Source organism: Xenia sp. Carnegie-2017, unplaced genomic scaffold (genome assembly GCF_021976095.1).
Source record: "Xenia sp. Carnegie-2017 unplaced genomic scaffold, XeniaSp_v1 HiC_scaffold_1, whole genome shotgun sequence".
Taxonomy (NCBI): domain Eukaryota; kingdom Metazoa; phylum Cnidaria; class Anthozoa; order Malacalcyonacea; family Xeniidae; genus Xenia; species Xenia sp. Carnegie-2017.
In genome coordinates, this window is record NW_025813402.1 from 825,534 (window position 1) to 853,484 (window position 27,951).

The 27,951-nt window shown below is 33.9% G+C and overlaps 2 protein-coding genes and 4 long non-coding RNA genes across 7 annotated transcripts; all 6 read left to right on the forward strand.

Moving 5' to 3' along the window:
• Positions 1-6,800: 6,800 nt before the first annotated feature.
• On the forward strand, positions 6,801-9,271 carry LOC124441222. Its single transcript, XR_006946914.1, has 3 exons — positions 6,801-7,010; positions 7,687-7,830; positions 8,752-9,271. It is a non-coding gene; the product is annotated as an uncharacterized LOC124441222 (long non-coding RNA).
• Positions 9,272-11,698: 2,427 nt separating this feature from the next.
• LOC124440793 (P2X purinoceptor 7-like) lies at positions 11,699-12,719 on the forward strand (the record flags this gene model as incomplete). The annotated part of the gene is made up of 2 exons (XM_046991236.1): positions 11,699-11,977; positions 12,164-12,719. Coding segments are annotated over exons 1-2 (612 nt in total), but the record flags the coding sequence as incomplete, so codon positions are not given.
• Positions 12,720-13,101: 382 nt separating this feature from the next.
• On the forward strand, positions 13,102-14,847 carry LOC124441233. Its single transcript, XR_006946918.1, has 3 exons — positions 13,102-13,367; positions 13,769-13,912; positions 14,815-14,847. It is a non-coding gene; the product is annotated as an uncharacterized LOC124441233 (long non-coding RNA).
• A 37-nt stretch (positions 14,848-14,884) lies between these two features.
• LOC124441099 lies at positions 14,885-17,864 on the forward strand. Of its 2 annotated transcripts, XR_006946871.1 has the most exons (3): positions 14,885-14,925; positions 16,134-16,583; positions 17,244-17,864. It is a non-coding gene; the product is annotated as an uncharacterized LOC124441099 (long non-coding RNA). The 2 variants fall into 2 exon arrangements; XR_006946870.1 differs by lacking the exon at positions 14,885-14,925 and having other exon boundaries at positions 15,336-16,583.
• A 635-nt stretch (positions 17,865-18,499) lies between these two features.
• On the forward strand, positions 18,500-20,775 carry LOC124441277. Its single transcript, XR_006946933.1, has 3 exons — positions 18,500-18,812; positions 19,675-19,761; positions 20,615-20,775. It is a non-coding gene; the product is annotated as an uncharacterized LOC124441277 (long non-coding RNA).
• Positions 20,776-21,755: 980 nt separating this feature from the next.
• On the forward strand, positions 21,756-25,420 carry LOC124441032 (eukaryotic translation initiation factor 2 subunit 1-like). Its single transcript, XM_046991465.1, has 3 exons — positions 21,756-21,963; positions 22,641-22,784; positions 24,914-25,420. Exons 2-3 carry the CDS (start codon positions 22,686-22,688, stop codon positions 25,037-25,039), a joined length of 225 nt encoding a protein of 74 aa, XP_046847421.1. The 5' UTR covers positions 21,756-21,963; positions 22,641-22,685; the 3' UTR covers positions 25,040-25,420.
• The last annotated feature ends 2,531 nt before the right edge of the window (positions 25,421-27,951 follow it).

The window sequence follows — 27,951 nt, forward strand, 5'->3', positions numbered from 1 at the left end:
ACGACATTATTGTTTGTATTTTGCATAAAGAAGTGTGTAGATAACCATGCTGCGTTTTGCGTCCGCGACAAACGTTGTTGAATGTCGGTTCATCGTGGCTCTTGCATTGCACTGGTGTGTCATTTAGCTGTGGAAGAATGAATGATGTAAATTGTTAAAGTTGGTCAACTGTATTTACATTCAATTTTATACAAAGTAAGGAAAAGAGCGAAAAAACGGTGAAAAAATCCAGAGCTAACTTTAATCAAATACGGACGAGAGGAACATCGCTAGAGCTTGAAGAAAGTACACCAAGACGAAAAAAATAATTCCCGTTCACAAAACGTTCCAGAGAGTGTTGCAGAGGATCAAGGAATGGAACCTGGAGCAGAAAGTCAGACTGAATATTTAATATTTTTACTCGTACTTTTATATTGGGAACTTCTTATTGAATTGTATGATTTAAATTTTCCTTCAATTTCTGATGAACTATAAATATCTATAATTTGTACAAGTTCGCCGTGAACATAATAATGATTGAAATATTTACTAATTAGAACAAATGTACTTTTCGATGTCGAGTTTTCTATTTGTGAAAAAGCAAATTTTTATTTGCCCTTAGTTTTAACTAGAACATCTTCGTTGACATACACCAAAACCAGCATGCAATCCAATTAAAATATACATTGCAAGTTTCTCTAGGAGAATGACCTGCGGGCATTGTCTGACTCTGAGTTTAAATTTCATGTTAATTTAATCTCGACGTTCACCTTTGCCGTTTATCAGAACTTATACAGTCAGTGAAGTTTGTTGAAAAATTCTAATACTCCTTTCTAACTTTATATATCATCAAATGAAATCGAGAATATTTGAAATTTCAAACACGGAAGTGTATCATGACGTTCACTGTATTAAAAAGTACAAAAGCTCACAAAACGACAAAAACTTTATGATTATGTCGACATTACGAATGAAGAAAACAATAACATAAAGGAAAATAGGGCTAGTTTTATAAAACAATGATGTATCGTATCGTATATGTATTTCGTTTCGTACATTTGAGCCTCTTTTGAGAGATGTTTTTCACCAAAGTCAAGATGTTAATGAAAGTTTGATGAAATCCGTTTGACATTTTTTTAGGATTTTCATTGGTTTGATAATTCCTCGAGATTTTGATTGGTTATGGGAAACTATTGTACTTCCGGCGTTTCATCAAACCGCACACTCTAGCACAAACTGCACATAACGTGCAAACGAACTTTGAAGACGACCACCAACACAGAGACAAGGGATTCTTATTATCTCAGACCTATTTCAATTTTCAAAGCGTGCAAACGAGACTTTCAACTTGATTTGTACATTTTTACCTTCGTGGCTAACTTGGATTCAGTAAAAGAGGTTGGTGTGAGAGTTACGATTTACATTTACTAATTTCAATGTCGTTTATAGCTTCCATGTTTTGCTCCACCATCGTTAAATCATCTGACTAATAATTTAAGTTTATTATTATTATACATGGTGTATCATACAGAATGTTTGAAATTTCTTCTTTATTTGCCATTGAGCTAAACTTCAGTTATAATTCAGAATAAATTTACAATGCTCCAAAAAATTATGAATAAATGTCAGATTTTCAAACTATCTAACGCGTAATAACTGCTTAACCGCTTCAAATAAGGATACAGTTGAACTAGAAGCGACAGTAAACTCTGACTTAAATCAGACGAAAGGACGGCACCATGGCAGAGGAAAAACGACAGAAAATGTAACAATTTACATGTTGCAATTGGCAAATTTTTTCAGATTTTCAAACTATCTAACGCGTAATAACTGCTTAACCGCTTCAAAGAAGGATACAGTTGAACTAGAAACGACTGTAAACTCTGACTTAAGTCAGACGAAAGGACGGCACCATGGCAGAGGAAAAACGATACAACATCGAATAATTTACATATTGCAATTGACAAAATTTTCAGATTTTCAAACTATCTAACGCGTAATAACTGCTTAACCGCTTCAAATAAGGATACAGTTGAACTAGAAACGACTGTAAACTCTGACTTAAGTCAGACGAAAGGACGGCACCATGGCAGAGGAAAAACGATACAACATCGAATAATTTACATATTGCAATTGACAAAATTTTCAGTTTTCAAACTATCTAACGCGTAATAACTGCTTAACCGCTTCAAATAAGGATACAGTTGAACTAGAAACGACTGTAAACTCTGACTTAAATCAGACGAAAGGACGGCACCATGGCAGAGGAAAAACGATACAACATCAAATAATTTACATATTGCAATACGTCAGAGAATAAAGAATGAAGCGCCACTCGATGTCGGAACAATGGTCGGAGCCTGTGATGTTCGTCTCCCCTGTTTTGAGTTCTACAATCCGGCGGCCATGTTTCTCCAGCCAGATCGTAATATATTCCTACGGAAGCGTTTTGGCAAATAAACACAAATATTTCTATAGATTGGCCATTTTTTAAATATTTTTTGTGTGGATACAGTTAACACACCAAGCTTGTTGTGTAGGACTGATTACACATTACATTAAACAGAGGAGAATGGGACTTATTGGACGTATAAGTCCGTGTCTTTCGCAAACTGTAATGTTTGTTTCTTAAAATATGAAAATCCACTGCTACATAAGTGCCATGCGCTCGGAGAGCCGACGGCAAGCTCGATTGAGCATAAATAGCTCGGTTGAGCATAAGCAAGCTCGATTGAGCATAAGTATATCCGACGGCAAGCTCGATTGAGCATAAGTATATCCACTTCCGGTGCTTTATTTGCGACAATTATAGAGACGTCCTCGCAAATTTAACATAAAATTCATTGCTATTTTGAATGAAAACTGTTTTATTAGATAAATACTCTATCGTCATTTGGCGTCGAAACGCTTTGTGAAGAGTAAAATCTTCGTCCTTCACCGATAAATCGAACGAAATTTTCTTCTGTAAAATGAACAGAGTAAGCAGAGTGATGATTTAATGAGTTTAACTTGTCAAAGCAAAACTTCCTGTTAGTTCATTAGTTGAGTTGTCCTGATAAAATTTATAATTCTTCTAAAACTCTTGTGGACGTTTGTGGTCCAGTATCTATGAAGCCGAAATATTTATAGTTGTATAATTATATGTTCGTGTGAGTTTATTCCGAAATCATGTAGCGGTTATCAAATTGATACATACTCTTTCATAATAAGCTCTACTACACTCTCATGTAGAGGTCATGTAGAGGTCATGTAGAGGTTATGTAGAGGTCTCTCAGGTCATGTAGCGGTTATCAAATTGATACATACTCTTTCATAATAGGCTCTACTACACTCTCAGTTCGGTACATTTCTTGACCATTACATTACACATACCTACATATTTTAAAACGAAAATCATTTGAGATGCTAAAATTAATAAGCTAATACTCCAAACAGTTAACCCTTTAAAGCAAATGAAGATGTCGTGATGAACGAATCTGGTATTGTGTAAACGCAGCCTTATTCCTTAATACATGACTCGATGTTCGTGGTATTTTACGTATGGCTATTAGTGTCCGTTGTGATACATTTAATCCGTTAATCGCATTTAGTGTCCGTTTAATCAATTGGTACAAATAAACAGGATGTTAGAATTTTTATAAAAGGATTTGAAACACCGTGGGCGTGTGATACAAACTGTAGTGGTACATTTTTTCCACCGATGCTTATCAGTACAACTTTCCATCTTATTTTTCAGTCGTTACCAAGGCCAAAAAAACAGAGCTTCAGGGTTAAAAGTCTCTACTGGTTATAAAAATTCTGCCTTAATCAGAAGTTTGTAAAAGGAATAAAAACGCGAAAACTGTGATTTTGTAATACAAAAATAAGGAAAGGAGCGAAAACGGAGAAAAAATCCAGAACTAACTTTCATCAAATACGGACAAGAGGAACATCGCGAGAGCTTGAAGAAAGTACATCAAGACGAAAAAAATACTTCCCGTTCACAAAACGTTGCAGAGAGCGTTGCAGAGGATCAAGGGATGGAACCTGGAGCAGAAAGAATCAGACTGGAATGTTTAATATTTTTACTCGTACTTTTATATTTGGAACTTCTTATTGAATTGTATGATTTAAATTTTTCTTCAATTCCTGATGAACTTTAAATATCTATAATTTGTACAAGTGTGCCGTGAACATAATAATAATTGAAATATTAACTAATTAGAACATGTACTTTTCGATGTCGTATTTTCTATTTGTGAAAAATTAAATTCTTATGATCTTATCTTGTTGCGCTCTTATGCCCTCATTTACATAAAAAGATGAAATCCCTTTATTATCGTATAAACAACCATTCATTACTGATAAATTAGTGTGAAATGCAAAGCATTTGAAAACGCATTCTGTTTCAAGAACGGAAGCTTTCAAGGACCTGTTATGTTTGTCCAGATCTTTTGTTACTAATTGACAATTAATTAATGTAGCATTATTAATAACCTTCTCCATAATTTCGTAAGAGCACAATGGTTATAACACATTTAAAATAAACGACAAATTTTTTTAAAGCAATCATGTTTCGGCATACTTTATGCCATCTTCAGTGCGAAGTGAATAAATATAGGAAGTTTACATGATAATTGCGATGGACAAAATTTCCCAATGTGCGCGGAAGTTTTGAACAACATTTGTCATTCATTTGTCATTTGTCACGTGTCACGCGCACACTAGGAAATTTTGTCGATAACACTTGTCACGAATAACAAGTACGCGCGGCAAGTTCACAAGTGTGCGGTAGGGGCGGATCCAGGCTGGTGCAACTGATGCGAGTGCATCAGTCATAAAATTGAATAGTTAATCTTTCACAACATATTATAACTTACAATCAATACGAGCAAAATGCAAGAAATATATCAGATTGGAACGTTTATAGTTTCTGAATGCTTTAAATACCTTAACACTGACAATATATTGACAACAAATGTACATTGATGATTGAGAAATATTGTTAAAAGCCTTCGTAGATTGTTTACATGTGAGTATCATATTGATTACAGCCGCATTATTAAAAATGCGTCGCTAAATATGGCGTTTTTATGTGTCAAAATTTTTAGCGAAATTTTGTTTGATCATCCAGCTACACTGAGCTGAATTTGTATTACTACGTCACGGTGGCTAGATAGTGAATCACTACGTCACGGTGGGGAAAAAGTGCACCAGTTGGTGCAACAGTCCATTTATCTGTCCAATTATAAGTTGGACTGTAATATTTATATTGAGTGATCGATTTATAATCGGTGTTGGTATTGACTGACTTTTCGAAACTTCAAATTCACGTAATCTTAACGGCTCTTCACAGGATTTGCACTAACCTAAAAATCAACATCTACAAACGAGTAATTCAAAACTTCACATCATTCAGTTTATTACCGACTTGAGATTGTTGCTTTCGATGGTGAGCATCAATTTAATCAAGTTAAAACTTTGGATATATTATGTATGTTATTTCTTTTATGAAACTAGACGGAGTAGGGCTGTCATTTCATTTGTAATAAAATGTAATTTTTTCGTGGATCGCATAGCATATCTTTATTGAGTGGCTATATCAACCACCAAATTTGGATGCAAGTAAGGGAACTGAGCATTATTTAGATAACTTTGCCAAAAATGCTGAATTTAGCTCCAAACAAGACGCTGTTTCCTAAGAGAGACAGGCTTTGAACAGGAAGTGCGTCTGCAATGGCATAAACTGGTCGCCAGCTAAACTGTCAATTTATCGTGTTTTGTTTACATACGCTTATCAATAAAACCAGAAAAATATTCAGAGTTCATCAAGAGCATTTACTCTACTGTTTTCAGGGGTAAATGCGTTGCTGTCTTCGCGTAATTCGTTTTAATTTATTGCTTTCACTCAAGGGGTATAAAAGTGATAATTGTTCTCTAAATTGTATGAGAACGCATTATATCGTGTATTTCATCACTTAGGTTTAACTCGAACATCTTCGTTGACATACACCAAAACCAGCATGTAATCCAATTAAAATATACATTGCAAATTATCTCTAGGGGAAATGAGCTGCGGCATTTTCTTTGTATTGTACGAAAAGATTTTAAATTTTTCTTTCCATGGCACCACTTACGACATTATTGTTTGTATTATGTAAAGACGTGTGTAGATAACCATGCTGCGTTTTGTGTCCGCGACAAACGTTGTTGAATGTCTGTTCATCGTGGTTGTTGCATTGCACTGGTGTGTCATGTAGCTGTGGAAGAATGAATGATATAAATTGTTAAAGTTGGTCAACTGTATTTACATTCGATTTTATACAAAGTAAGGAAAGGAGCGGAAACGGTGAAAAAATCCAGAGCTAACTTTAATCAAATACGGACGAGAGGAACATCTCTATAGCTTGAAGAAAGAACATCAAGACGAAAAAAATAATTCCCGTTCACAAAACGTTCCAGAGAGCGTTGCAGAGGATCAAAAGATGGAACCTGGAGCAGAAAGTCAGGCTGAATATTTAATATTTTTACTGGTACTTTTATATAGGAACTTCTTATTGAATTATATGATTTAAATCTTCCTTCAATTCCTGATGAACTATAAATATCTATAATTTGTACAAGTGTGCCGTGAACATAATGATAATTGAAATATTAACTAATTAGAACAAATGTACTTTTCGATGTCGTATTTTCTATTTGTACAATGCCCACTTTGGTAACCTGGGGTACGAAAACTGATTACGTCACTGAATACGTCACAAACTATTTTCACGACAGACATCGAATAATAATCGGCGAATACCGATAGTTTCCACCGGATGTTTCTGAGAATCGGCAAAGTCAGTCATGTAAACTCAAACTGTAAACTTGTTCGTCTGTATTTAAAGTATTACCGTTTGAGGTTCTTGAAAAGTTTTCAATGAAAAATGCAACTGATTAAACAATCTGCGTTATATCTTTGTACATATTTTGTGCCATCATCAACATAACGAATTGTTTGTATTTCTGTTTCAAAATCGAGCGACGTTTAATATTATGACTTCATTTAGGTAAGTTCTATTGTACTGCAATCATTGAGCATCGTTAGACTTTATAAAAAGATCTTTACTCCTTTTGAATTTTAAAACTGCTTTATATTTATGGCAAAAGTTTGCTGAGATTTTGTTTACGATTGTAACATGTGACAGCCAGGGTTATGTGTTTATTAACATAATTATCAGTCAGCCAAGCTTTTTTGAAACCATTATGAATCAACATTAACATCATCTGATGTCGTACATGAACTGTTCTTAACCAATAGAGCTATACCTCATATTCATCATGTCATTTTAACTTTTAAATATGTTTATGTGAAGATTTCAATTGTAGAATGATTATTATATATACTACTGAACATTGTATACAACAAGACAACTGTCAATAAATGAATTGTCAAGGAAAATGAACCTTAAGAACCAAGAACAGCATGAAGCTTTGTTTTACACCACTGTATATGACAGATCATTCTCATTGAAATGCATCAAATTGCAATATTGCTACATAAACACAATGAGGATGAACATTTTGATGTTCACGAAAACAAAATTTAATTATTTATAGATGTTCCAAATGTGCACAGCAATGTAATTATATCTTAAAATAGCTGTGCCAGGCCTAAATAACATACAATGATAAAAAATCTTTGAAAATTTCACTGTATGATTGTAAGCTGTTTTCTTCTTTAAGATAAATCCCATTTCACCACCTACCTATGTTGTCATGACAACAACAGTGAATCGAGAAGAAGGTTTGAAAGCTTTGGAAACATCTATCAAAGCCATTGAAGAAGTCATTATGAGCAAGAAAGGAACATTTGTTTTACAACAAGCTGTAAGTGTTTGGTTTATATTTCTATGAAAAGTATATTGTATCACTAAAATGACATCCCCCTGGTGCCTCTACTATCCTCATATCATCCTGTTACCATTTCCTTAAGTACCCCATGTTGTATAAAGACGGTCATATTGAATCATTAGTCTTTTATTTGAAAATTACAATGACACCATCCCAATGCATTGAAATCAATAATATTAGGACCCTGTGACATTGGCAATAATTTATGTTTAATTTAAGCAAAAAATAATTTTTTCTAAAGCTAATTATGCATTGTGATATCATAATGATGTCTTTTGCATATTGAAGAAAAGTTATGTGTCTCCAAAACAAAATAAAATAACAAAACACGCGTTCACACCATTTAGACAATGACTGTTTCATGTTTGCTTTGTCTGACTGCGTAACTATTATCAGAAGGACATCACTTGAGTCTATTGGACATATTTGAAAGAAATGTCATATGAAAGAATTCTTTCATATGACATGAAGGAATGTTTGCTTTGTCTGACTGTGTAACTATTATCAGAAGGACATCACTTGAGTCTATTGGACATATTTGAAAGAAATGTCATATGAAAGAATTCTTTCATATGACATGAAAGGAATGTTTGCTTTGTCTGACTGTGTAACTATTATCAGAAGGACATCACTTGAGTCTATTGGACATATTTGAAACGAATGTCATATGAAAGAATTCTTTCATATGACATTCGTTTCACGAATTCTTTCATATGACACTCCTTTCACAAGAAAACATGAGCCCAACCAAATTGACCTGCTCTCCACAGTGTGACTTCATTGCTTAAATTGTCCAGCAAAGTGCGAAGATCATATCTTCATTTCACTTTTGGTTCTAAAACAGAATACTGGCATAGACAAGTTTATCTGAAGGATTTTTTATTTAATGAATTCTAGAACGTCGTGTATTTCGGTGACGTCGACATAAAAACTTGTGTTTTGTTGCTGTTGGCGAAAAATACGGAATCGTCGGAATGAGGAAGTTGTAAATTTTATTATAGTGTGTTTCATTCAGCCTTCAGACGCGCGACTAAAGCGATTGCCTAGTGTGTTTCATTCAGCCTTCAGACGCGCGACTAAAGCGATTACCTAGTGTGTTTCATTCAGCCTTCAGACGCGCGACTAAAGCGATTACCTAGTGTGTTTCATTCAGCCTTCAGACGCGCGACTAAAGCGATTGCCTAGTGTGTTTCATTCAGCCTTCAGACGCGCGACTTAAGCGATTACCTAGTGTGTTTCATTCAGCCTTCAGACGCGCGACTAAAGCGATTGCCTAGTGTGTTTCATTCAGCCTTCAAACGCACGACTAAAGCGATTGCCTAGTGTGTTTCAGCCTTAACTGTTCAATCACGTTAGTTTGATTTCGATTTAAGTAAATAAAATAATAATGAACAAAAATTAAATTACATAAACTCTTTTCGGAATCATTCAACTTTTTAAATTTTCAAACAAACATCGAATTTTTCATCCGCAATTTTTTGCATCATGGATCAGGGGCTTCCCCTATATTTACAACTATATGAATATTTCCATAATTTCGTAATGGCACGATTGAAATGAAGAATAATGCAAAGTTATTTAAAATGCTGAATTAATGAATTTATCATAGGATGCTTGATACGTGTTAATCAGAAAAAGGAAAAGGTTTGATGAAATATTAGTGATATTTACATGGCAAATATCATAAGTGTGATAGAGACAAAGTTGAATATTACACTCAATTTTCTCTAAAACTCAAAGAAGACTTACACACACGCAAACAAAAACCAGATCTTAACAAACAAATTCAACATTTTAACATAATTTTCTAATTTCCATAATTTCGTAATGGCACGATTGAAATGATGCATTTATCGGAAACGACAAGTTTTTTTAAATTTTTTATTGCATACATGTTTGGGCAAACTTATGCCATCTTTAGTGCGGTATAATGAAAAATCTGACAAGTTTGAAATTGTGAATGCATTGATAGAAACACATTTATAGAAATAAATTTCAAGTAAGATAAATCCAAATACATTCGAGTGATTCGACACAAAGGTTAGCGAATGTTGGAAGAATTGGCGACTTTCGTCGTCATAGATTGATGTACACCTAAATATTGCCAAGTTCACAAACCATTTACTGGTTAAAGTAAATGGTTTGAACCCGGGAGTATCGTTACATGTTTATAGATGTAGATGTCCAGGTTGGTATAGTCTTGAGAAGGACTGTTTTTGTTGTTGTTGACTGACGTTTCGACAACTCGCACATCATAACATCACACATCACTACTAAAAATGCTTCGCTTGGGGCTTCGCTTTCCCAATAATGGCATTTTGCCATGTCCGGCTTTCTGGTCTTTTCTGCAATTGGCATTCGACTGGATGAACGTAATTGGTTACGTGAACAGTTTTGCTGAGTCTCTGAGTTTCTGCAAGGCAGTGATGTATAAGGACGTCCTTTGGATTACACGAAAGTAAGTGGTAGCTGGCTTGTGACAGAGCACCTCCTCATCGAAAGCAACATTTGTTGGTAAAGTTTGCGAGTCACATTAGCATATAAAAAATAAAGATATGAACAAAAACGATAAAAATTCCAATTTTGAATCAAATGAGAATGAGAACAGTAATAAAGACGAACATCACGAAGGACTGGAGCATGAGCAACAAGACGAAAACAATTCTCGCGAAGAAAACGTTCTGCAGGAGAATCTTGTTGAAGATCAAGTAGGGATGGAATCAGACGTTGACAGTTATGCTGAACTTTTTAATAACTTGCTTGAGGTTTTATATTTGGACTTTGGTGATGAAATATATGATTTAAATCTACCATCAATTCCTGATGAACTGTAAGTTTGACTGTATATGTAGAAATATTTTATTTGTAGAAATGTAAAAATGTAGAAATGTCGAAATGCACAAACTATGGAGTTAAAATTTGTTAAAATAACTATTTAGATAGAATGGACTCTATCACGTCTGTAAACGTATAAATTTGCGTATGTGCTAATTTTATAGAGAATTTTTTTCACAATTTGCCAAAAACTTGCATTCACGAAATAACGACAATTCCCCAACTTGATCTCACGTGATCTAGAGTTAAGCTTATCATTGGCTGAAAGTGAAATGCATTTTTTATTTTATTCGGCGTACTTTCTGGATTTTTACTTCGTGCGCTATTGCATGGCTATGTTCAGTCGTCCATAGATCCAACACCGAAGGAATATGCAATGTACGTGCGGTTTCTTGGTGAGATTTGGGTGAGAGCATTAAGACTTTTTGTTCTTCCTTTGATTGTATCCAGCCTGCTTTTGGCAGTCGCTGAATTGGAGTCAAAACAGAGCGGAAAATTCGGAAGAAGAACATTGCTGTATTATCTAATGACTACAATGTTTTGGGAGTAACTTGTTTATTTGCATTTAACCTGGAAATGTTAACGTGAAAGAACCAGAACCAAACGAAGAAAAAGTTGAATCAATACATTCTGTGCTTGATCTTACAAGGTTTGTGCAAAATATTCATAAATTTACTGCAAAAATTTTCTTATACGTATAACTTTTATTTCTATTATTTAACGACAATGGTTTTTACTTTTTCAATATGAACATAATAGCCCAACATAAGACATTTAAAAAAGCCATCGCAATAATAAAATAAAGAAAGACAATAGGTTTTTTAATAATTACGTTTCGTCTTTAAAGGGGAACTCCACCCTCACATAATGTTGGTCTTAAAAGTTCCATTTTTATGCAAAGGTTACTATATTTTGAAATTTTTACATCAGCTATTTTATTTTTGACAAAATCGCGTCTTCAAGTGCGCTATTTGAGCTGTTTTGCGGTTTAGCAGCGTGGGCACAGAAAGCGTCAGCGGAAATTATTTTGACGTCATATCGTCAAACCGATTTGGAGTTGTGTTAACAACAAAGTAAAATAATAACGCACAGCCTAGCACAAAAAACAAAACAATCGCTTATAATGGCTTTTTTGGAAGAACCTCGGCCTAATTCACCAATCGATAGTGAAATGGAAGACAATCCAGCAAACAATATTCGGCCATATCAGTTTGAGCCCGAATGGCCGGCTGATGAACACAGAAGCTCACCAGTTTGAGGATGAACCTCGGCGCGACAATCTTGAATGGTGAGTAATAAAATGTTATATTATTCTAGACCATTAATTAGATCTCGAAAGAACGTTTTCAGTTTTTGAAGTTGACCACGTCCACACACACATAATACTTCAGATTTCAAGTTTTTATTGTAAGATACAATCTATATTGAAATCTAGACATTTACTTTTCAAGATCCTTTCTTTTAACATATTCAGGTGTCAATGTGGTAACTGCCAAATAATGGACAATAATGAGGAATGTTTATGCTGCAAAGAGATTTCCAATATTTGTGACAAAAATTTCGAGGCAGTAGAAACGAATGAGACCACCGAAGTCCCTTTGTGCATTACACAACATCCTGGTTTTGAGCCGGTTTGTCTTAACATGTCGGTTTTACAAACAGCTTGGTACCTGTACAAGCAGCAATATGAGGTAGCATATGATGGGCCCGAAGACAAACTGTACCGCCATATTGCATATAGACAGTTGACACGATGGTGCTGGGGTATCTTGGGTAGAGAAGTAAGAGTCGTCTTGCCATCATGTGCAGTTACTTGCATTAGAGAAACATTTCCTCCACCTGGCCCTGCAGAGGAATTTCAATTTGAAGGCTTCCACTATTTTGGTTTTGCTATGTTAATATTTAAGAATGAATGTACAAAAGTTGTCTTCACTGATTCAACATCATATTATATGGGCATGGCAAAACCTAGCATCACCACTGACATTTTATGCAAATCTAGACTGATGTTCCTTTACAAGTACTTCTTTCCTGGGTGGACATGATTTAGAAATGTTCTTTGGAAGATTCTCGCCATGATGTACAAGTTCAATCTCCTCAGTTTTGCATGCATTCACAACCTCGGCAAGTAGTTTATAAATGTACTGGAACTCTTTCTTTTCTTTCATTGCTTTTACAACCCATTGCTTCTTTGTTTTAGCAAAAATCATTTCGTAACGGTCTTGCCCTTTGTTTGTTCCTGACTTAATGACTGCTTTACCACGGTTAATATTGTTGTTGTGATCTAATGCTGCTAACTGAGTATATTACAGGGTGTTAAATTACATGTGAGGGTAGTAGGAAGTTTAGATGAAGGAATGAAGTGAGAAGGGCGGTATATTAAAGAAGGTGAAGGGTGATTGAGTTGCCTTGGGTGTTAAGAGAGGGTTTAAGTTTGGATATAAGAAGGCTTTCATGAATCATAAAGTCATAATTGTCAGCTTTTTACTTTACTAAAGGAAGCCTTTTTTTATTAGAACGTAAATGCTTCTTTCGCAAAACTGTGCAAGTGTTGAGATTTCCAAGCACGTAGAGAACCCATTCACCTTCACTATTGTGAAATGATAATAAATGCATTTACGATATTAGTTGTAAATACATTTTATTATGTTATATGAACCATACCAAAGAGAGCAAAGGTAATGCTACAAGATCATAATAAGAACATCAAGATTTTAAATGGATACATAGCCTTTATGAAACACAGCCTATACAACAATGACATTGAAATATAAAAATTGCAATAAACCTTCCACACTCTTCTCATCACACACTCAATTTCTCATCTCTTTGAGACAGTGAGTGGAAGGTTTATTGAAATTTTTGAATTTCAAAGTCAAAAAGATCTTTACTCCTTTTGAATTTTAAAACTGCTTTATATTTATGACAAAAGTTTGCTGAGATTTTGTTTACGATTGTAAAATGTGACAGCCAGGGTTATTATATCTGACAATAGCTGTGCCAGGCCTAAATAACATACAATGATAAATAATCTTTTGAAAACTTCACTGTTTGATTGTAAACTGTTTTCTTCTTTAAGATAAATCCCATTTCACCACCAACCTATGTTGTCATGACAACAACAATGAATCGAGAAGAAGGTTTAAAAGCTTTGGAAACATCTATTAAAGCCATTGAAAAAGTCATTATGAACAAGAAAGGAACATTTGTTTTACAACAAGCTGTAAGTGTTTGGTTTATATTTCTATGAAAAGTATATTGTATCACTAAAATGACATCCCCATGGTGCCTCTACTATCCTCATATCATCCTGTTACCATTTCCCTAAGTACCCCATGCTGTATTAAGAGGGACATATTCAATAATGAGTTGTTTATTTAAAAATTACAATGACACCATCCCAATGCATTGAAATCAATAATATTAGAACCTTGTGACATTGGCAATAATTTATGTTAACTGTAAGCAAAAATTAGTTTTTCCTAAAGCTAATTATGCATTGTGATATCATAACAATGTCTTTTGCATATTGAAGAAAAGTTATGTGTCTCCAAAACAAAATAAAATAAAGCACATGTTCACACCATTTACACAATGACTGTCTCATGTTTGCTTTGTCTGACTGGGTAACTATTATCAGAAGGACATCACTTGAGTCCATTGGACATTTTGCCCACTTGTATGATGTATCAAAGATTTGAAATCATACAACTGACGTATGTTTAATGAGCTGTTGTTTTTTGCAGCGTCAGAGAAAAGAATAAAACAAGCAGAGTTTGTCATGTTCTTATTCAAGTAGCACTTTATGTTTAACTTAGGAGCTAAACATGTTTCATACAAAATGTGTTATGGTTTTTGATTGGTTATTTGAAATGCTCTTTAATATGTATTAGATATAATTGGACAACTGTTTTTCTTTTGTGTCTGTTGACATAAAAGTATAAGCGACACAATACCAAATGGACAAAAGCACAGTAATTTTTAAAACATACAATTGATGTGATGAGCAACAAACAGCAATATCTTTTATATTTTGTCACTTAATTTAGACAAAGTAATTGTACAAACTTTTATTTTCAAATTCTCATATAACTAATTTAATTTATTACATGTTTGTAAATGTAGATCGTTCAGGTTGGCATACTCCTGAGAAGGACTGTTTTTGTTGTTGTTGACTGATGTTTCGACAACCTTGGCGGTAGTCATCTTCAGAATCAAATGAGGAGTAAACGTCAGGTTAGCCATATTTGTTTCCGGTTCTTTCTTACGCAGCGGTGGTTGAACCAGAGTTGTTGGCGTATGCGTCTGACGTTGCTTGCAAAACGTATGTAGTCGTTAGCAAGTTGTTCGCTCTGTCGTCCAAATGATCGTAATAAAGTAAATTGTTTGAACCCGGGAGTATCGTTACATGTTTGTAGATGTAGATCGTCCAGGTTTCGACGTTTCGATAACCTTAGCGAAACCAACCCAACAAGTTTTGACAAAAACTGACTCTGAAGATGACTACCGCTAAGGTTCACGAAACGTCAGTCAACAACAACAAAAACAGTCCTTCTCAGGACTATACCAACCTGGACGATCTACATTTACAAACATGTAACGATACTCCCGGGCTCAAACCGTTTACTTTAAATTAATTTATAAAAGTAACAGCAAGAAGTAACACTGTATGTATGTATAATATTCAAATATTAAACTAGGAGTAATTGGACAAGCAGTTTTCCAAAGTTTATTTTACAAAATTTTCATGCTAAAAGCAAGCGGTAGCAAAGCAATTGCTTCATTTAAATTATTAATCTTTACTTGTAAAGATTAATATGTTGCAGTTGACATGAATCGTGATGAGCCAATCCGGTATTGTGTAAACGCAGTCTTATTCCTCAATACATTACCCGATGTTCCTGGTATTTTACGTATATTACGTGTATGGCAATTAGTGTCCGTCCGACAAATGGTGTTGCATTTTTAATCAGTTGCTACTAATTTGATGTTGGAATTTTTATAAAAGGATTTGAAACACTGTGGGCGTGTGCATCTGTAGTGATCATCCTATTAACACATAAAATGTACTCTTGCCAGCATGCGGTCAATAAAATACTCTTGCCGTTTAAAGCGCCAATGATAACATGAAATCACATTGCTTTTCTAACCTAGTGAATCTCCTTGATGCAAATGAGCAACCGTTCATAAAGCCATATTATTGCTATTGTTATAAAATGTACTTTTGTCCACCATGTGTCAGGCAGACTTCGTGTGACGATATGTCTTACTCAAGAGATCTTCAGGAATTTTTGTGGCGTTTTAAGCCCCGTTTACACACTATACCGGATTGCTATCGTAGCAGGTTGAATATTCTTTGTATTGAAAGGAAGTGATATTGTTTAATGTCAGAAGCACAATCAAATAGACTAAATCTACTAACTTAATAATCATTTAATCCCCAGGCAGTTAAACCTTTAAACAAATGAAGATGTCGTGATGAGCGAGTCCGGTATAGTGTAAACTCTTCTTAATTTTTCAATACATGACCGTTTGTTCGTGGTATTTACGTTGGTGTCAATTAGTGTCCGTATTACAAAAGGAAAGGAATACTGTGTTTTGAATTTTTATAAAACGAATTTGAAACACTGTGAGCGTGTGGATCACTACGATGCGTTTTTTGCATTTGAGTATGATTTCTCTTTATCTGCGTGTGTGCATACGCCATGCTGTGCATGGATAAATATGATCTAATATCTTTAATCTTATTGGTGGAATAAGGTTTTATTAAGAAACTCTCCAAAGAAGTGTCTTATAAACAGTGACAGCCGTCTGCACAGAACCATAGTGGAAAAGTAAAAGCGTGTATTTCTTGTATATTTCTTTACGTGGCTAACTTGGCTTTAAAAGAAAAGGTAGATATGACTTATCTATTTTATTTTACACTAGGTAATAAAATAATTTGCTATTCTTAAGATTCGAACCATACATTTCAACAACGCTTCGTCAAATGATAGTATGAAACAAGTTTCATTCGTTTCGGCATTTTTCCTGCTGGATCGTTTTTCCGATCGTTTTGAACTAATTTTTTGATATCAAAAATATACTGCAGTACATTTTAGCAAAGTTATCGACATTGTGAACTAAAATTATTTTGACTCCGAGCAAACTCCGCAATTAGAGCAAACCCCGAGTTGTTTATTTGTCTGTTTTTTTCGCTTTTGGAAAAAAAATATTCACAATTTTAATTTATTATTATTATACTGGGTGAAAGAAAATCGTCTATGATCTTCAATTTTTTCTACATTTCTATGTAGTCAGTGTGGGTCATGTGCGTACAACCCTACAAGCCCGCAAATGTTTCAGAAAATGATCACGTGATATAAAAACAAAATACTTATGAATTCCAGACGGAAAGATGTACTTTGCAAGTTTCAGAACAATACCATTGATAATTTCTCTAGAAATCTATAGTTTCACCGTCTGAGAGTGGTGAAATTTGAAATTCGTAATAAGTTGGCTATTTTGTAGAATAGTCCAGATTATGCCTCTTTCCCTAATCTAATTATCTTTAGATCGTCATTTACAAAAAGATGAACAACAAAGGTGAAAATACCTGTGCTAAAAAAGAAAACAACGGTAAAGAAAATCATTACAATGGGTTAGAAGATGGGAACATAAGATACGACAGTGCAGTGGAAAATGAAAGTATGGAAGATGGTGAAAATACTCAACCAATTCTAAATTTACCCATTCAAGAAACGCTTCCTGAACAATTTTTGTTTGACCTGCAAGACTTGACAAGAGGAGATAGATGTGTGATGGACATGCTGAACGAAGATTTGGTTTTAAATGTTCAATCAACGTTAGAAAAACTTTAAAGATTCGTCAACTTCAACGTAAAATGATTTATACTGAAAGAAATAATCATGCACATTTTTTATGATAAATAGGTTTGTGTAAAACGCAAGAACTCAAGAAAATATTTTGTTTTAACCATTCAATAATCAATGGAAGAAAGGCATACTTTAATCTTATGTACTAATGAACCATTTAAAATAATTTGTACGTTTTTGTAAATATCTTTCTTAATAATATTTATTTTTATTAATGTAATTATTAATATTTGTTGAATGGTAATTTTTTACATGCGTTATAATGCATAAACCACTGATATAAACTCATACATTCCTACATAATTGTTTCCATAGAAATTATTTATGATGCTAGTTTGCGTCGTGAGACATTGTCTTCACGATGAAATCGACTGAGTGAAATTTTTAATTTTAGCAAACCATCCTCACTACCAATTATGTATTTTTCCATTGCCAAGTTTACAAATTTTTAGTATTTACTGCCAGTTGTAGATTCGATAAAAACAGAATGTTTTGAAATACTGTTTGTAAGGGCTCTTATAGTGATTTCTATTTTATTTTTCCTATCACAAGTTTCCAATTATTGTGATGACGACGATTAGCATTTGTTTTGTAAATTAGTTTAGCCTTCTCTCCATTTATTTCAAAGCGTTTAAAAGGGATTTCCCCCTTGGCTGTTAAAATCTGGAAAGAAAAACACGTGACCTAAGTCTCTAATATGTATTGAATATTTATATATAGTCAATGGCGCTGTATATTTATGATCTTTGTTATTTTGAAGTTGAGAGTCAGTGTTTATTTGTTGCTTTGAGTTGTATTCAGAGCTACAAATTTTCGACAGTGACTTCAAGAAAGCGTTGCTACAATGGATTAAAACATGCCAAACAACATATATTATTTTTCATTTTATTCGGCGTACTTTGTGGATTTTTACTCGGTTCTTTATTACATGGCAATGCTCAGTCGTCCATAGATCCAACACCTAAGAAATATGCAATGTACGTTTCGTTTCTTGGTAAGATTTGGGTGAGAGCTTTAAGAATTTTGGTTCTTCCTTTGATTGTATCCAGCCTGCTTTTGTCAGTCGCTGAATTGGAGTCAAAACAGAGCGGAAAATTGGGAAGAAGAACATTGCTGTATTATCTTATGACTACAATGTTTGGGGAGTAATTTGTTTATTTGCATTTAACCTGGAAATGTTAACGTGAAAGAACCAGAACCGAACGAAGAAAACGTTGAACCAATACATTCTGTGCTTGATCTAATAAGGTTTGTGCTAAATATTGATAAATTTACTGATTTTGCGCCATGCTTCTGCTTTCACTGCGAAAATTTTCTTATACGTATAAGTTACATTTCTATAAGTTAACGACAATGTTTTTTATTTTTTTTGAAGGCAACTTTATTTACTATAACGTAAATGCTACGTTCGCAAAACTGTGCAAGTGTACGAGATTTTCGAGCGCATACGGTAATCACGTTATCGCAATATTCACTAGATTCTTAATCTTCTATTTGTGACAAATTGCCTTAAGTACAAGAGGTGGCTATAACTTTTTATACATTATTATATTCATATTTGACACTTTTTTTACTATGCTATACGAACCACAACTACCAAAGTGATCAACACCACAAGATCGTAAACGAGAACTAAAACGAAAAGAACTAAACGATATTTTAGTTTAGTGATAAACGCCACTATTAACTATTATATGTTCTATTTTCTACGCGGATAAACCTCGAATGTGTAAGCCTGTAAGGGTGCCTTTAAAAATGGACGGGTCTTCTATAATCGCTCCTCACACACTCAATTTCACAACTCTTTGAGACCTTGAGTTGAAGGTTTATTGAAATTTTTGAATTTCAAAGTCATTGTTCTAAAGGCTATGTTTCAGATTAACTTATCCATTTTAAATCGTTTTATTTCACAGCTTTTAACCTTTTAATAACGAGATCATTGTTAAGTGATTATTGCTGTCATTGGATTGTTTCATTCCTAAACAGTTCATCTCTAAACAAGTTAATTATGACGGCCAATTTTTATAACATTGACCGCAAGACGTAAAATTGGCCGTTTGATTGTAAACCATGATTTTAATCTTCCGTGCCATAATATTTTGCATTTTAGGCTCTTGTCCACTGCTCACTGCGAAATTTAACTGTGAAGTGTTAAGTAAAGAAAGGGTTGCTGAATGCTTTGTAGCTGATCTTCAAAGTACGTAAAATGTCTTGGAGATATTATTGCCTATAGAAAATTTTACTATGTTAAATTTTAGCGACGAAGTTCGCTTTCCATGTCTTTGAATATCAACCACATTTATAGCACACTAACTTGTAAGAACGTACTCTTTGGAGAAAATGATTATCTCGTTATTATATTCCCTGGGAAACACGTTTTATTGAGCTGGTGGCTCATGGCTTGTGTATTCTAATTTCTAAAGCAAAGTTCACTGTTCATAATTTCTTGACAAACACGACACAAAACGGACATTACACGCGACAACAGAAAATTGCATAGTCAATTTAGTCAAGAAGGACTTTTGCTTACCCAGGGCCGACTACACTGAAGAATTTTTTGTGACATTGTTTTCTGTAATTTTCCTCTAAAACAATTATATTGTTTCTTCCCTTAATACGCTCTGTCCACAGATCTTATGATGCACTGTCCTACATTGACATAACACACAGTAACAAAAAACGGCACTGTTTAACTAAGAACCATTCTGTATATTATGGACAATTTGCACAGGAATATGTTGTTCGCTTGGAACTCGTCTCGACATTTTTAGTGTGAACCAATTCATTCTGGTTTCGCTGAACTTTTCTTCACACTGATTGTTTAAGACATTTTTGCATTTCATTGTTTAATTCCCTTCCTTTTTCGTATGCTCATTGATTTGTCAATTTCTGATAAAAAAGGAAAATTCTCTCCAGCCATTGACGGATTATCTTGTGTGGCTTTCGCAACAATTAAATAGACTTGATTTTCAATTTGAAATACTTACTATGTAGTATAGAGCTAGAGATTGTTTAGAATGCACAAAATGTCATGACCTCTATATCTTTAGGTGGGATTGTAAATGGCTTGCTGTGACAACACAATGGCCACTGGCTGAGGAATGACACCGAAAAAGCTTTTTTATGTCAACAATAAACGATGTAAGGTGGTAGAAGTTGGTCAATTGTTTATATATTTTTATTTTATGCAAAGTAAAGATAAAAGCGGAAACGACACAAATGAGTTGGTTCATGATGGGTATTAGGAAAGGGACTTTCCCCTGATGAAGCATGATTGTTGCACTGGTCAAACTAGTTTTCGAGATAATGCAAACTGGTTTTGCATTAGTCAATCGACATGTAGAAAAAAGAAAGAAGTTCTTGAGGGATTGGTGTGTATATCCTTATTGTTTCGTTCCTTCATAAAGCAGTTGGTGATCGGCCACTTGTGTGAGGTAGCTGTGACAGAATGAACGATATAAGTTGTTAAAGTTGGTCAACTGTATTTACATTCGATTTTATACAAAGTAAGGAAAGGAGCGAAAACGGTGAAAAAATCAAGTGTTTACTTGAATCAAATACGAGCGAGAGAAAAATCTCTAGAGCTTGAAGAAAGTACGTCAAGACGAAAATAATTCCCGTTCACAAAACTTTCAGAGTGTTGCAGAGGATCAAAAGATGGAACCTGGAGCAGAAAGTCAGACTGAATATCTAATATTTTTACTCGTACTTTTATATTGGAAACTTCTTATTGAATTGTATGATTTAAATCTTTCTTCAATTCCTGATGAACTATAAATATCTATAATTTGTACAAGTTCGCCGTGAACATAATGATAATTGAAATATTTACTAATTAGAACAAATGTACTTTTCGATGTCGTATTTTCTGTTTTGTGTTTTCATTGCTGAATCTCTTGTGTAAATGAGGGCATAAGAGCGTAACAAGATATGATAATAAGAATTTATACGTCGGAAACTGATTACGTCACTGAATACGTCACGACCATTTTTACGTCAGACATCGAATAATAATCGGCGAATACCGATAGTTTCCACCGGATGTTTCTTAGAATCGGTAAAGTCAGTCATGTAAACTCAAACTGTAAACTTGTATAAAACAAATTTCGAAGAAGCAAGACATCTTGAGATTGCAAAATATGCCTCAAAACAAGACGAGAAGTGAACTGTAAATTTTCGACTTTATTTCAAAGTTATCCTCAGTCAGAATGTCCCAATTGTTCGTCTGTATTTTGAGTATTACCGTTTGAGGTTCTTGAAAATTTTGCATTGAAAAATGCAACTGATTAAACAATCTGCGTTATATCTTTGTACATATTTTGTGCCATCATCAACATAACGAATTGTTTGTATTTCTATTTCAAAATCGAGCGACATTTAATATTATGACTTCATTTAGGTAAGTTCTATTGTACTGCAATCATTGATCATCCTTAGACTTTATAAAAAGATCTTTACTCCTTTTGAATTTTAAAACTGCTTTGTATTTATGCCAAAAGTTTGCTGAGATTTTGTTTACGATTGTAACATGTGACAGCCTGGGTTATGTGTTTATTAGCATAATTATCAGTCAGCCAAGCTTTTTTGAAACCATTATGAATCAACATTAACATCATGTGACGTCGTACATGAACTATTCTTAACCAATAAAGCTACACCTCATATTCATCATGTCATTTTAACTTTTAAGTATGTTTATGTCAAGATTTCAATTGTAGAATGATTATTATATATACTACTGAACATTGTATACAACAAGACAACTGTCAATAAATGAGTTGTCAAGGAAAATGAGCCTTAAGAACCAAGAATAGCATGAAGCTTTGTTTCACACCACTGTATATGACAGATCATTCTCATTGAAATGCATCAAATTGCAATATTGCTACATAAACACAATGAGGATGAACATTTTGATGTTCACGAAAACAAGATTTAATTATTTATAGATGTTCCAAATGTGCACAGCAATGTAATTATATCTTACAATAGCTGTGCCAGGCCTAAATAACATACATTGATAAAAGATCTTTTAAAAATATCATTGTTTGATTGTAAACTGTTTTCTTCTTTAAGATAAATCCCATTTCACCACCAACCTATGTTGTCACGACAACAACAATGAATCGAGAAGAAGGTTTGAAAGCTTTGGAAACATCTATCAAAGCCATTGAAGAAGTCATTATGAACAAGAAAGGAACATTTGTTTTACAACAAGCTGTAAGTGTCTACTATGGCATGAGAAATATATTGTATCGATAAAAAGTGATGACCCCTACCAACCCATTACCAATACTTTCAAACCCTGTATCAACCCCATGCTATATCTTTACCATCCCTATACCATCCCCAAGCTATATCTTTACGATCCCTATACCATCCCTAAGCTATATCTTTACAATCCCTATACCATCCCTAAGCTATATCTTTACAATCTCTATACCATCCCCAAGCTATATCTTTACCTTCCGTATACCATCCCCAAGCTATATCTTTACCATCCCTATACCATCCCCAAGCTATATCTTTACAATTTCTATACCATCCTCAAGCTATATCTTTACAATTACTATATCATCCCCATTCTATATCTTTACCATACCTATACCATCCCCAAGCTATATCTTTACAATCCCTATACCATCCCCAAGCTATATCTTTACAATTCCTATACCATCCCCAAGCTATATCTTTACCTTCCCTATACCATCCCCAAGCTATATCTTTACAATTCCTATACCATCCCCATTCTATATCTTTACCATCCCTATACCATCCTTCCATATATCTTTACAATTCCTATACCATCCCCAAGTTATATCTTTACAATTCCTATACCATCCCCATTTTATATCTTTACCATCCCTATACCATCCCCAAGCTATATCTTTACAATTCCTATACCATTCCTAAGCTATATCTTTACCTTTCCCTAACCATCCCTCAAGCTATATCTTTACCATCCCTATACCATCCCTAAGCTATATTTTACATTCCTCTACCATCCCTAAGCTATATCTTTTACATTCCCTATACCATCCCCAAGCTATATCTTTACAATCCCTATACCATCCCCAAGCTATATCTTTACAATCCCTATACCATCCCCAAGCTATATTTTACATTCCTATACCATCCCAAGCTATATCTTTACCTTCCCTATACCATCCCCAAGCTATATCTTTACAATTCCTATACCATCCCAAGCTATATCTTTACCATCCCTATACCATCCCCAAGCTATATATCTTTACATCCTATACCATCCCCAAGCTATATCTTACAATCTCTATACCATCCCCATTCTATATCTTTACTATCCCTATACCATCCCCAAGCTATATCTTTACAATTCCTATACCATCCCCAAGCTATATCTTTACCTTCCCTAACCATCCCCAAGCTATATCTTTACAATCTCTATACCTTCCCCAAGCTATATCTTTACCATCCCTATACCATCCCCAAGCTATATTTTTACAATCCCTATATCATCCCCAAGCTATATCTTTACAATTCCTATACCATCCCCAGCTATATCTTTACCATCCCCAAGCTATATTTTTACAATCCCTATACCATCCCCAAGCTATATTTTTACAATCCCTATACCATCCCCAAGCTATATCTTTACAATTCCTATACCATCCCCATTCTATATCTTTACCATCCCCAAGCTATATCTTTACAATTCCTATACCATCCCATTCTATATCTTTACCATCCCTATACCATCCCCAAGCTATATCTTTACAATTCCTATACCATCCCTGCTATATCTTTACAATTCCTATACCATCCCCATTCTATATTCTTTTACCATCCCTATACCATCCCCAAGCTATATCTTTACACCCTCTATACCATCAAGCTATATCTTTACAATTCCCTTTACCATCCCTAAGCTATATCTTTACCTTCCCTAACCATCCCCAAGCTATATCTTTACAATCTCTATACCATCCCCAAGCTATATCTTTACAATTCCTATACCATCCCCAAGCTATATCTTTACAATTCCTATACCATCCCCATTCTATATCTTTACCATCCCTATACCATCCCCAAGCTATATCTTTACAATCCCTATACCATCCCCAAGCTATATCTTTACATTCCCTATACCATCCCCAAGCTATATCTTTACCATCCCTATACCATCCCCAGCTATATCTTTACAATCCCTGTACCATCTCCATCTCCATTATGTAATTTGCGAATTTGTAAGTTGTTACTTTAACATTTCCTCATGTTACCACACATTTGTGCCCTTGTATTTGCTTCCTGATCTCAAATGATCAATTTGAAATACAAATTTCCTCCATTGATTGTCATTTTTGTCTATTCAGCCAAAGGTTGTCACAGATATGGATGAAGCAGACTTTGCAAAGGAACTGGAAAAACTTGAACATCAAAATGCAGAAGTTGACAGTGATGATGATAATCCTGATGATGAAGAACAAGATGAAGCATAAATAATTGTGGTTTGTTTTAAAACATTTTCAGAAAGAATGATAGATTGGCCGGCAAGTGCTAATTTAATAACAAAGAAGTTAAACTTTAGCCTCTCTTGAAACACCATTCGGACATCAATTTTTTCTTGTGACTATTCAAAATAATATTTCACGCCCATGTTCAATGTCTGTGCGAAAATTTTTATAGGTTTGTTTAGGTTAAAGTGAAGTCTATATGAGAAATTAAAATTGACAGTAGTTTGAGCCTCTGTGATTGAGTATATCTTACTTGTGTATCCAATATTTATCCAAGTATAGTTAGTAGTGTACTGTGTTACACAGTGGAGTGTCTAGCCTCTAAAATTGGAAGAGTAATATTTATATATGAATACTTTGATCATATGAGTAGTAATATACATGGGGGTACGAATCCATAAAAAGTTTACTTTTTATGTATTCGAATCCCCCATGTATATTACTACTACACCTGTGGGTAAAAACTATTTTTATAACAGCTTAAAATAAGACCATGGTTCAAAGGCGTCCCCTCGCAAAAGGCCCTGGTTCAAAGCTGTGTAAAAAGTCATTGTTTCAAAGGGGGGTAAAAAACTCGAGTTTACAATCTATCGTTTAAAATATGGAATCTATATGTTTTAAAAACTATCTTTACAAACAAATGTTAAGAAAGCATCGGTTCGGAGGCGATCCGGCAGCGCAAATTTTAGCGTAGCTAAAATTGAGCAGGGGGATGGGATCGCCGAGAATTCATGCGAGCCTGGTGGGTAAAAAATTCTAGCTTTAGCTAGAATTTTCGGCTCGCTCCTGTGGTGTCCGAAGGACGACAGAGGCTTAAGAAATGCTCTTTAAAAACTATCTTTAGAAATCAAGTGTTAATAAAACATCTTTTCAAAATATGGAATCTATATGTTTTTAAAAACAGTCTTTACAAACAAATGTTAAGAAAGCATTGGTTTTGAGGGGGCTCGGCAGCGCAGATCACGAAGTGATCGAGCAGGGGATGGAGCCCCCGATAATTCTAGGCGACGTTGGAAAATTTTCACGAAGTGAAAATTGGGGTCACCTCCCATGGATTCGAAGAATATTCGAAGAATATTCGAGAATAACAGAGGTTTAAGAAATGCTCTTCAAAAAACCGTCTTTAATAATCAAGTGTTAATAATCAAGTGTTATTAAAATTTCAGTAGCAGCGCGCGTGTCTTAGTGCATGTTCTTAACAATGGTTGTTTAATGTAGATAGCACATTTCATCAGCGCATGTATAATAATACAATGTTTTACAAACTATGGAATCTATATGTTTTTAATCTGTCTGTCAGGCGCGTGTCTTAGTGCATGTTATTAACAATGGTTGTTTAATGTAGATAGCACATTTCATCAGCGCATGTATAATAATACAATGTTTTACAAACTATGGAATCTATATGTTTTTTAATCTGTCTGTCAGGCGCGTGTCTTAGTGCATGTTCTTAACAATGGTTGTTTAATGTAGATAGCACATTTCATCAGCGCATGTATAATAATACAATGTTTTACAAACTATGGAATCTATATGTTTTTAATCTGTCTGTCAGGCGCGTGTCTTAGTGCATGTTCTTAACAATGGTTGTTTAATGTAGATAGCACATTTCATCAGCGCATGTATAATAATACAATGTTTTACAAACTATGGAATCTATATGTTTTTTAATCTGTCTGTCAGGCGCGTGTCTTAGTGCATGTTCTTAACAATGGTTGTTTAATGTAGATAGCACATTTCATCAGCGCATGTATAATACAATGTTTTACAAAACTATGGAATCTATATGTTTTTTAATTTGTCTGTCAAGCGAGTGTTATATAATTTTGTAAAAGTGTTTTTAATAATTGTTTCAGGATTTTGAATCTTTTGTATATCGCTTTTGTATTAATTACTTATTACAAACAGTTATGTGATATGTAGTCAAACATGAGGATTATTCTTCATCTTAAGTTTTAGCTTGATAGTTATTTTTAATAAATTTTTAATTTTTCGATTTCATCATTTACAAATTTTTAGTTGATAGAATATTATCTTCTATAGTAGCCCTAAAATTTTGTGAAAACCATTAAATGACATAGATAATGTAGATTGATGTTGTGAATAAACTTGAATTTGGTTAATCCATTAAATGCTGCCATCCATTTTCTTTCCATTCGTCATAACCTAATGAAACTGAAGATTTTTGGTTCAATAATTAATAAAATATTATTATCTTTATCATCAACACAGTATACGTGATATAAATCTAGTAATGCATTAACTATCTTTTTTCATTATCATTTGTTACTTTAATGATAAATTTTTTTTTAATCTTATCTGCCATCATATCTAATTTAATTGTTTTAGAGTTATCAGATGGATTTATTAATAAAAGTGTAAATTCAATAAATTTAACATTACTAAAATAAATTCTTATAATATTTTGTCGGGTATTAAAATTTTTATAATTTAATTGATTGCTATGGTGTACTACTTTACCATTTACTCTGCTATCAATCTCATTCTTTGTATAATAGTTATTTAAATTAGAAGTCAAAGCATACTTACCATCAGCTTGTGTTTTAGTATAATAGTTATTTAAATTAGAAGTCAAAGCATACTTACCATCAGCTTGTGTTTTAGTATAATAGTTATTTAAATTAGAAGTCAAAGCATACTTACCATCAGCTTGTGTTTTAGTATAATAGGTTATTTAAATTAGAAGTCAAAGCATTACCAATTAATCAGCTTGTATGTTTCTAGCATATAGTCACAAATTTACCTTCATCAGCTTGTGTTTTAGTATAATAAGATTAAATTAGAAGTCAAACATACTTACCATCTGTTTCAGTCTTTGTGTAATATTTATTTAAATTATAGTCAAAGAATACCTACTACCTGTTTCACTCTTTGTA

What these genes read in the sequence shown, in the direction of transcription:
- LOC124441032 (XM_046991465.1), top strand. Translation starts at nt 22,686, where the DNA reads ATGAATCGAGAAGAAGGTTTGAAAGCTTTGGAAACATCTATCAAAGCC. An exon ending in CATTTGTTTTACAACAAGCT is followed by an intron (nt 22,785 to 24,913) that starts GTAAGTGTCTAC and finishes TTGTCTATTCAG; the next exon opens with CCAAAGGTTGTCACAGATAT.